We start from the raw sequence: 11,315 nt of genomic DNA on the forward strand, positions 1-11,315 counted from the left end.
TATAAATTCTCCTCCCGTAAATTTTACTCCTCTTTAAATTGTTTACATTGACTTTAAAATGAATAGAAGAACAACTCCTACACAAATTAGATATTATAATAAAAATTTATAGGGAGTAAGTTAAAAGTGTCTGAAATTACTATTTACTAGAAATATTTTACGTATTTGCTTATTTTGGGCCCTTTTAAATTGGGGTCATGTGCGGTAGGGTTAGTTACGTACCCTAATCAACGGTCATGCTTATGGTTACGGATTTTTTTTAAAATAATAACTTGAAAATATTAAATTAGTATGAATGTTATCCAAAAGTAAAAATTTATTCATTTAAAATAAATTTGTTTACAAACACAAAAACGATCCGACCCAATTCCACTAATTGAAATCAAGCCTAGGCGTGTCCGTGTGGTTCGAGGGTCTTACACTAAAACGACACAGTTTGCATCCCCCACGCCTATCGCACCACCACCATCTTACCACTTACCATATCCTACGCATATACATACAATTAACAAATATAACAGTCTCCCCCTCTTTATTCTCTCTTTTGTCGCTGTTTCTTTCTACCTTCCCCCTTTATTGATCTCTCAGTTTGTATTTTGACAATACAACACACAATGCCATAACCAATATATAAACACACACAAACATAATAACTGAAAATATATACAGATTTGCAAGATGTGGAGATCTTCGTTTGGTTTGTTAAAACAAATCACTGTTAATTCTAAAACTAGATTAATCAACAATCCTAACAACTACTCTAATTGTTTCATAGTTGGACCTAATCACACTAATTTCTTGCCCTCAATTTGCACTCAATCGATATCCAAACCGAAAGAGGATAATAATAATAACAACAATGAGAGTGAGAACACGACAGTTACGTCTACGGTAATAGCTCCGGAAGAGAGTGGTGATTGTGTTATAACGGCATCGGAAGCTAGGAAACTGATGAGATTGGTGGATATTGAGGCGTTGAAGATGAAATTAGGGACGGAGGGGAAGGAGGTCATTTCGTATAAGGATTTGCTTCAGGCTTGTCAGGGTTTCGGTGTTGCCAAAACGACTGAGGAGGCGGCTGTGTTTGCTAGGGTTCTGGATGATGCTGGTGTGGTTTTGTTGTTTAGAGATAAGGTTTATTTGCATCCTGATAAGGTATATTTGTTTTTTGCGGTTTTTGTTCATGTGATTTTATTGTTGGTGTGGTTTTATGTAGTTTGATGACTTAGTTTATGTTGTTTTGATGTATTGATATGTATTTTTTCTAAAAGATGAAAATCTAACGGTTTTCTACCTGTTGTCGATTTTGAATTGTTTGTAAAACACGAAAAGCTAATTTAGGCAAGTGTATCGAGTTTATATTGCGTGTCTAGGAAAGACTGAGATTCACGCTTACTGATTTTAATTCTTGTGCATCTCAATCGAAAGTACGGGGTGGAGAGGTGGAAGGGCGAGGAGGCAGGCCTTACTTCTACTCTTAGAAAAACGATTGACCTAATTTTGTAAAGTCTAATATAGGTACTTTAAGAAAAACTTTTGAATGTCTGATGCATTTTTTTCATCTGTTCTTTGGTTGATTAAGTTAACTATGATCCAAATTGAAGGACGGTGAACATACCATGCTGTTCTATAGTTTCCTAACTCTTATCTGCTTCCTTGGCTTGGAATCTTTTTTGAACTGTGGATGCTTATTTTCTCGTGTGAAATCTCTTGCTGTTATAATTTGAAAGGGATCTCCGTCCTCATTTATAATTTATTTCCTCTCCTTATCATTGATTTATTTCATGTATACGGCATTATTAAATTTATTTATTATAGGGTTCGCTAACTGCATGAAGTTTTTGTTTCTGCCGTTGCTTCTTGTAGTCTTTCTCATCCTTGATCATAATTAAATTTAGTATTAATTTGTTTATACTGAGATCTTGCCAAGTTCTTGTTTCGGGCTCGGCCCGACCAGGTATAACCTGTCAGGGAAGTAGGATGGTGAGACATAGTTTCTCTTTACACCCAATGCGGTTTTTGTTCTAAATTTTCTTATCTGAATTTCCTGTATATGTGTTGTTATTTATAGCGATTTAGAGCATAATCTGTATGTCCAGGTTGTGGATTTGGTTAGAAGGGCAATGCCCCTTGCTCTGCTACCTGATGATGATCCCAGGATGGATGAGTTGAAGAAGCTGCAGGAGAGAAAAGCTGAGCTCGACGTAATGGCTCATAAGCAGGTGAGGAACATCCTCTGGGGTGGGCTGGGGTTCTCCATGCTACAGGTTGGACTCTTCTTCCGACTCACATTCTGGGAGTTCTCATGGGACGTAATGGAGCCAATTGCATTTTTCACTACAACAACTGGCGTGGTTATAGGTTATGCCTACTTCTTGTTCACTTCAAGGGACCCAACATACCAAGATCTGATGAAGAGGCTGTTTCTGAGGAGGCAGAAGAAGCTGATCAAGAAGCATAGTTTTGACATTGCCAGGTTTATGGAGTTACAAAGACAATGCAAGTCATCACTAGATGCCCCTCCTAATGCAACACATCGGATAGTAGGAGGGGTGGAATTGGAGACGCGAGATCTTTTTCATCGCTAATAACTCACCTTTTTGGACTATAACATATATCTTGGAGCTTATCTTTACTAATTACCAACCAAGCCCCCATCTTATTTTCTTTAAAGGCAGGGGTAGTTACTGTTATAGCTCTAATTTTGGTCTTGGGGAGGAAGAATCATTCCTCTTCCCGACTTCTAATACAATTAGCAGTTGTAGCTATATACTGGTTTTGTTCATAAGATATGTTAGTTTCAAGACTGACTTAATTTCTGGTTTTCTTTACTTGATGGTAGGGGTGTGCAGAAAACCGCACAAACCGCAAAAACCGCCCGCACCGCACCAATCCGCACCGCAAAACGCTGTTTTTAATTTTCGTGGTGCAGTTGCGGTTTAAATTTTTAATAAACCGCGCGGTGCGGTGCGAGTTGTGGTTTTAAATTTCTGAAATGCGGTTCAAACCGCACCGCAATATTTAATATGTTATAAATAGTGAACTTATTTAATAGAATCTAAGAGCTACAATGGATTTAAGGTATTTTTCTCCCTATGGTTACTTGCTCTCGGGAGATTTGTGGCTTGGAAAAATGACTACGCTGCTGTATTAGCTACCAAAAATATAAAACGCAATTAACCATTGTTGTCCACTTATTTTTAATCATAACTTAGGATTTTTATTAGAATAATTATAACTTATAATTTATAACTTATTTTTGTTTTGTAATTGAATTCCTAACAAAGTTATACTTTCCGGTGTGTAATTTCTAATTTGTATTATTGAAGAATATTTGTGACTTTGTGTTATATTAGTCGTAAATTTGATTAAATTTAAGTTTTGTATTTTATTTAAATTTAAGTTTTGTATTTTATTTAAAATTTTCAAACTTGTAAAGTGTAAACAGCAGTGAACCGTATCGCACACACCGCACCGCATTTTCGTGATGTGGTTTATGCGGTTTTTGAGGGTACGCGGTGCGGGTGGGGTTTGGAAATTTGATCAAACCGCATGCGTGGTTTGATTTGCGGTTTGAGGAAAAAACCATCTCTACTTGATGGCTAATTTGTTTGCTCCTTTTGGGGAGAGATTTTACTCTCTCAGCAGTGTAAAATACTCTTTTTTACCATGCGTGGAGGAAGAAAAAATTATACTTCCAATTCGATTAATGAGTTGTGAGTTAAGAAGCTGAAGTTGTGTACAACACAAGTGCCAGTAAACTCCATTTCTTAATAAAAATAATACTAAGAAAACAGACCTAAATATATCCCAAGAAAATACCGGAGTGCTGCTGCAAATATTGGTGATGATATTTAAGTTTTTGATTTTCAATCCAATTTCTTTTGACCTTTTTTTTAATGCTAGCATTTCATAAAACAAAATTGGGCACTGTTTTAATGATTTGAGAATTTGACATCTTTTAGTTTAGCCTAGAAAAAGTCGAAATTCGTTTTGAGCTTCTGTCTCGTGCAAATAGAAAGTCGTTATAGATTTTTATTTTATTTTAAGGTGTGTTATTCTAGTTTCATTATTATTATTATTAAAATCATTTATCTATAATTAAATTCATATAATATAAAGAGTACGAATTTGTTATTCAAGTTTCTAAATTTGTTCATTGCACAGATGTATATTTTTCAATAATTAAAATAGATAAAGGGGGCAAAACGGAAAAGAAAAGAAAAAAAAAGAAAAAAAAAAGAGAGGAAAAGGGAGGCATTATCCGACCACAAATTGGGAAGGCATAAAAGGGTGATGTTGAAGATAAAACCCCAGAACAACTGAAGGAAGAACACAAAGTGATAAGATTTGGAGGTTACGAGAATGGCTACAGCAACAGCAACAACATGGAACATGTCTTGTCTGAAAGCAGCACTACCGCCCATTTACAACAATCACTCCACCACAGTTCGCTTCCCTGTTGTCTCATCTCCTAGTAATGTTTCTGGTGTTAAATTCTCCTTCAAAGCCAATCCCATTTCTCTCCGCTCTTTCCATGGTCTTGCTCCTCTCCATCCTCTTCTCTCTCTCGGTACCTCTCTCTCTCTCCCTCCCTCTCCCCCCCTCTCTCGCTCCCTCTCTCTCTCTCTCATCAATATCCGCATTTTACATGTTTTGTGAATTTCCTTTGTTCCCTTGCGTTGTTATAGTTTATACTGAAATGAACCAAACATACCTGTGTTCCATAGAGTAAATTTATATGGATATGATGTTTATTATGGAAGTTACATGGAGTGGATGTGATTTAGGATTTTAGGGCTAAAGTTTTCCTCAATTTTACACTAGTCATAAGATAAGTAGCAAGCATAGGATGGAAGCTGTTTAATATGTGCCTAACTAGTTGTATCTGACCCCGTCTAAAGCTTACATAATCTTCTGATGCAGGATTATCTCATTTATCACTTCGTATAAGTATGAGTATCCACTTTCCAATGAATTGGATAAGCGGCTTTTATTGATTAAAATTCTCAAATTTCATTAATGAATTTATTCGAATTTATAAGTGGACCTCATTGTAAAGTAAGAAAGTGTAGCTGAAGTGATTACAGTTAAATCAAATATGTCACACGGATCTAAAGTTAAAATCATGGCGTATGTGAAGACTATAACAATTTAGTGCAACTATTAAGTAGTTTTATTCGAAACAATAACCTAAAGTTTACAGTATTTTATCTGGAATAGAGTCAGGTTATATTTTGATTGTATATAAGTTCATAGAAAATTGTTAAAATTCGTCAATCTTCCAGACTTTTTTTTATTTATCAAAGTCTTCAAAAGGTCATATGGACACGGAGTCTAGTACTGGCCCGATCTCAACGGGGATTTTGAGTCCAGGCCTAACTAGTCATCATTTGCTCAACAAGGGAGGTTTGGACGGTTGTCTTGTAAATATACTAGACGCTTAAAGAGGCCTTGGATCAGTCATCAGTCCAAGTTCACCAAAATATTAAGCACAGCATTAAAGGTGTTATTTGAGTCTGGCCTAGTTCAATTTGTGTTTAGAAGATCTAGATGATAACAGAGCTTGAAATTAGTGTCAAAATGCAGCTTTTTCCAGTAATTAGTCGAGCTCCAAACTTTATATCAGAATGAACTCTTGACTTGGTTAATCTGAAAGTAATAAAATTAATAAAAACGAGTGTACGAGTTCCAGCAGAGTTTGAGCTAAGCCAAGTTTGACTTCAGAGTAGGCTAGTTTATTTTTTTTCATATTGCGCCTTAGCTTCGTGCTGGTGCTAGAAGTAGACAATGTCTTGAATGTTTTAACCATCTCAGAATCTCTTTTACACCAATTCAGATATGTTTTAATCCAACCATTTTATAGTATTTAGAGTAATAGGCCCTTTAGTTTGACTCCTTGCTTCTTATCATGCTTGAGGTAATTCACAATAGTATGGAAACATGGCCATCAGCTGCAGCATCTGTCATTTGCATATAAGATATAAGTTACTAATATATTACTTATATCGTACATTTAACTTTAACAAACAGAAGATATGTAAAGTAATATAAAAATTTCAATATTGATGTAGTATGAAATAAAAATGATTTGTTTAAGCCATGAAGAAATGACTTATTTAATTAACATATCACGAACTAGGACTTCATTTCCTGTCAGAAGAACCGATTATGATTTGACCATGTTATGTTGGCTTGTGGTGGCAACGGTTGTGGTGTGAGCCTCTCTGCATAAATCTAAGGTGAGCCGAGCACTTAATTAAATATTGAACAAGACAATGCCATATGGCAAATTGGCCTCCCCGGTGGAGAATACCGTAACAAACTAACCATTATGGCGACGACTCATGAGCAACTTCACCAAAACAACTTATTTTGTTCTTTCTTCTCTCTTATTGATTTGTTTTCATTTATTTCTACCTTATGCTCTTTCTTTTATTTATTTTTCCTATTCATCTTCACATTTTAGCTGTGAACTATATGTAATTGTAATTGGGAAAATATGTAATGAGCGAAAAATGTATATAATATAATTGACTGTTGTCACTTATATTATAACTTATAATTATAATTTGGCCTATTGTGCATTATAATATTAAGTTTATGTGGAAAAAGTTTATATGAGAATTTCTATTAGCTGGGGAAAACAAAGATGTTACAGTTTTACTGTGTTGTGTTCTGCCAAATTTGTTACTTAATTTCTCATTGGAGTTGTGTTTATTGTCACACCACACTTTCATTTTTGGTACACAGTGTTATTGTTTAGAGGACTCCTTTTTTTTGACGGACAAGATGATAATTTTTGTATGACAAGATCTTTGTTCAGAAGTTCTCCATGTAAAGTGGTTCTTTATAAAATTATACTTGTATAATATAATAATTAGTTTTTCAACTTTTACAATCACATATATTAAGCATTAATACAATATATGTAAAATTGTAGGACACTATGATCCGTTGATAGTACCCACATATATATGTATGTGTGGGGGGGGGTACTGGAATGGTAAGAATCAAGTTATATAATACCTATGCAACATACATACACACTATCATAATGAAGTAACATATATTTTTATGTGAGGCTTGGAGTCTCTAAAGTTCACCCTCAAGCATAATTTCCCAAATTTGTTACTTTTTAAAAAAATAAATAAATTACCTGTGTGGGGAATTCTGGCGGAATTGAATATCATACACAAATTAATGCATTTGCAAATGTTTAACTCAAATGTAGGTGCCGGACCAATAAATCTATAAGCTTATTAAATATAATATGAATATGTGAAATATAAACAAAGACAATATTGTTAAATTATTGACTACTGTTATTTCAAGTAGATAAAGATTTGTTTACAATGTTATATTGTCTAGTATTTTCAATGTTCTATTGTCTAGTATTTTACATGTGTATGCTTGGATTATTGAAAAACGAAATAAATAGATAGTCTTGAAATGCCCTTGTAGATAAGTTCTATGGAGTAAACTTCATAAAGTCTCTTCCCGTATGGGCGATATATATATATATATATATGCATGTTTGAACGTATGTGATTAATGACACCTTATCACCAAGGCAGCATCACCACGGTGACAACAAGGCTGATTCCTAGCCAACTCAGCCAAATCTGGAGACTCTCTCTATGAGTTGGACTACTAAACTTCTTCAAATTTGGGTCATTTGTGAGTTTGGACCTATAAAACCAAAATTATGCTAATAGCTCGAATATTATGTTTATGTAGTTATAATTGGACTGACACCTTTGAAAAAAGGAGGTAACTGTATTCTACTTGAGTAATAAGGTTGTGTTAATAAGTGTTTAAAATTGAATATTAAATTTAACACTGTTAGATTTGGGATAGTGGAATGAAATGTATCAATATAAAGTAGGAAATTGTTTTGACTATTAATTCTCAATTTAAACTAATCGCGAAAAATTGGCTTTTAAAGTCCCTCTTTCAATGTCATTTAAGTGTTAAGAGTAGAATTCAAGGCCCAAAATAACCTTGAATCAGATCTTAAAAGCTACACTGCGCTGCAACATAACCAGAATCTAGTTCGGCACCTGTTTCCTTTCATAGACATGGGTAAGGAAGGAAACGAGTTTAAAGAAGCTGCGAAACGAGTTTAAAGAAGCTGCGAAACAAGTTTTTCTTCTGCAGCTTAGCGATGATCTCTTGATTCTGATTTTGTCGATGCTCAATTGCGACCTCAGATTCTTGTGTGGGTGCATGCTCATCTCAAAGCGTTTTGCTTTTTTAATTCCTCTCATCTCCTCCGCCACTCTCTCTATCCCCAGATCTGATCAAGACAAGTCCCCCTTTAAGTATTTCGAGGCCCAAGCATCCTATGTCTCCGAAGCCCTTAAAAGCTTCCAGAAGATTCGATTTCTCCACCTTGAATTCGTTGAAGAGAGACATCAAGAGTTTAATCTCCAGTGGAAGGCCGTTTTTGGATCTAAGACTTATACATGTGCAACTCTTGTATGCGATTATATTAGTAAACTGTCTTCTTCTAGTCCTAGTGGTAGTGTTAATGCTTTTAATCAGACTACAATGGCTACAGTAGATGGGCTTTTCTGGCGTATCTTTTACCCAAATATGTGGCGTAGTCTTTTAGCGATGTGGCAACCGATGGTTGAGAGTGTCGTAATTACTGATTCAAAAAGACAAGGGAAGGTTTGTTTTGGTAATTCAGAGCTTCGTGATGCCAGGCCATGTACCAGTATTTTGGATGTATGGAACAATAGGTTTGAGGAAGGTCGAACAAGTTTGGAGTTCTTCTGGTCACCAGAGTTGCGCCTCCCCAAGTCAGGCTTTTTAATGAAAGGGGTCTCCCTTGTCATTAGTAAGATCGGGGAGAATTCACCCGAAGATCACAAGTATGATGATATGCTGAACTGTGATTTTAGCGAGGATCAGGAAGTGTTGGGTGAAGCTATGAACTTGATTCTGAGTACCCCCGAGGACAGATTAGAAGATTGTCTTGTATATGCTCATGGATTCTATATTTCATTTATAAAAGTATGCTGAGAGAGTGAGAGCTATTTATCTGCAGTTGAAATCTGCGCCTATCTTTATATTCCTTCAACTCTAACTTGAGCTATGTATAATATTATCGGGTCGTCTTTCGGGTCTGTGCTTGTAGCAGATGATGCATATTTCGGTTTATATATTATTTTTCCAACATGCCAAACCAGGTTGTGATATTGTTTAGCCAAGCATATTTTGAAAAATTGTTGTGTACTAGTTTTTCATGTTATACTCATCCCAGTCTTTATTTCTGTGATCAAGTAGTTTTTTTGTGATCAAGGAGTAATTTTTTTAAAAATCTAAGCAAAACAATTGTGTTGCTTGTCTTGATCGGCAAAGTAGTATTTTTACTGTCTTCATAAAAAATGGAAACGTTTATAGTCTTTTCATGATTGGAGTGGAGCTTATTCCATACTTTTCTTGCTTGCAAGCCATAGTTCGTCAAATGAATTTACAAAAAAAATGTCTACACATTTGGCTGTATGTATTTGCCTATTCTGTTCTATATTTGGAATACAAGTACTTGCTTTAATGCAGTGCTGTTAATCAACTGAGACTGCTTTCCCGCACGAATGAGCTCCAGCATGTTTAGTCCAGCTTGACTTACCACTAAACGCTGTTAGTAGGTTTCCCTCAGTTTTCAGTTTTACAATTTTGTGTAGTCATATGGAGGTCAAGTATAAGATTATAGAAGCAGTTGTTATGGTGTTTACTATCTGGGTCTTTGGTTAGGCTTAAGCATTGATGTTCGGAGTTCTGTTGAGAACGAAGCTGAGAACGACTATTATAAATGATATTGGCAAGCAAAAGGTAATTGCCAAGATAGTGAAGATACTGTTCTTTGTGAATTTGAGAGAAATGTGGCTGGTAATTTTAGTTGCAAAAGTCTACTTGGTAACACCAAATTTATCAAGACATTATATCTTGGTAGTAGATTACAATACTACTACAAGAAGCTCCCTCTCTCTCTCTATATATATGGATATACATCATACACGTGTCTGTGTGTGACCATGTACAAACATGTGTTAAGTTAGTATAGAGCCCATGTATTGCAGTCCATATTAAAGTTCTAGGTAAAGGTATAACCACGAGTTTGATAATGTTAGCTTATCATACTTGGTAAACTTCCCTGTGCAATTCATAATGTAAATGCATGTATGATTGGTTCTATATTTTGTTAGATGCCGGTTGACAAGACTTTTTCTGCCAACCAAGTCCATATACAGAAAAGGTTGGTTCAGTGATTAGTCTTTGCAAATCATGCTTAAAGATTTAGCATGCATAAAGATTCTATGCATCTTAATTTATCTTAATAAATGGCTGTATTTTGTGGAGTTGAGAGAATGGAGGAACAGTTGCTGCTGAAAAACTCTAATCTCGGACGATATTGATTTATGCAGAAAGGAAAAGCTGCACTATGACCATAAAAGAATTTGCATGATTATTTTTATTATCTACAAATATTGTCTTTAGTTTCCGTCAATTCTGGCTTGTGTAGTATCTTGGTTCAATTTTATTTTATAAACTCTTGTTTAAGATATCTTTTCCGGTATTTGCGGTGCTAGACTCATGCAAAGGTAATTTGTTGTGATACAGCGAGTTCCATTGCTAATATACATTACTGTAATCTTTAGTCTGCTTAGCCTGCTATCTTTTCATTTTGTGGAACTTGCTTGACTTTTTGGCATTTACATGTTTTCTTTCAGAGAGCAACAGTTTTGACCATTGCTTCACCATAATTGACAATGGTGGTCGTATCTCCATGATGAGGCATGTCAGGCGTGTGCCTAAATTGAATAGGCCCCCTGATCAGCGCAAGGCTCTCCTGCGAGGTCTAACAACCCAGCTGTTAAAGTACGGACGTATAAAGACAACAAGAGCAAGGGCCAGTGCCATGAGAAAGCATGTCGATAAGATGATCACAATGGCTAAAGATGGATCTCTTCATAAAAGGAGACAAGCCCTTGGTTATATATATGAGAAGCAAATTGTGCATGCATTGTTTGCAGAGGTTCCCGAAAGATATGGGGAGAGGAATGGAGGGTATACAAGAATAATCAGAACTCTCCCTAGGCGAGGAGACAATGCACCAATGGCCTATATCGAGCTTGTTTAGTTAAGGCCACACTTTGTTTTGCTTTTGTACTTCACTAGTCATCTAGAAAGTTTTCAGAGCATTTCCGTTTGTCCAATCTTTTTGTATAACCCTTGTTATTCTGTCTTCCACATTTTTCTTATGAAGTTTTCAGTCATTGATAACTGAAAGATGATAGTTGGGTCTT

The 11,315-nt window shown here is 35.5% G+C and overlaps 2 protein-coding genes across 2 annotated transcripts; both read left to right on the plus strand.

Moving 5' to 3' along the window:
- The first annotated feature begins 464 nt into the window (after nt 1-464).
- Nucleotides 465-2,826, plus strand: LOC141707568 (calcium uniporter protein 6, mitochondrial-like). The gene is made up of 2 exons (XM_074510797.1): nt 465-1,155; nt 2,100-2,826. Exons 1-2 carry the CDS (start codon nt 679-681, stop codon nt 2,586-2,588), a joined length of 966 nt encoding a protein of 321 aa, XP_074366898.1. The 5' UTR covers nt 465-678; the 3' UTR covers nt 2,589-2,826.
- A 1,441-nt stretch (nt 2,827-4,267) lies between these two features.
- On the plus strand, nt 4,268-11,315 carry LOC141707569 (large ribosomal subunit protein bL17c). Its single transcript, XM_074510798.1, has 2 exons — nt 4,268-4,573; nt 10,740-11,315. Exons 1-2 carry the CDS (start codon nt 4,366-4,368, stop codon nt 11,147-11,149), a joined length of 618 nt encoding a protein of 205 aa, XP_074366899.1. The 5' UTR covers nt 4,268-4,365; the 3' UTR covers nt 11,150-11,315.

Source organism: Apium graveolens, chromosome 2 (assembly GCF_009905375.1).
Source record: "Apium graveolens cultivar Ventura chromosome 2, ASM990537v1, whole genome shotgun sequence".
In the NCBI taxonomy this organism is placed as follows: domain Eukaryota; kingdom Viridiplantae; phylum Streptophyta; class Magnoliopsida; order Apiales; family Apiaceae; genus Apium; species Apium graveolens.

Coding starts and splice junctions, on each gene's coding strand:
- LOC141707568 (XM_074510797.1), top strand. CDS start 679: ATGTGGAGATCTTCGTTTGGTTTGTTAAAACAAATCACTGTTAATTCT. Junction 1,156..2,099: donor TTTATTTGCATCCTGATAAG/GTATATTTGTTT, acceptor CTGTATGTCCAG/GTTGTGGATTTGGTTAGAAG.
- LOC141707569 (XM_074510798.1), top strand. CDS start 4,366: ATGGCTACAGCAACAGCAACAACATGGAACATGTCTTGTCTGAAAGCA. Junction 4,574..10,739: donor CCATCCTCTTCTCTCTCTCG/GTACCTCTCTCT, acceptor GTTTTCTTTCAG/AGAGCAACAGTTTTGACCAT.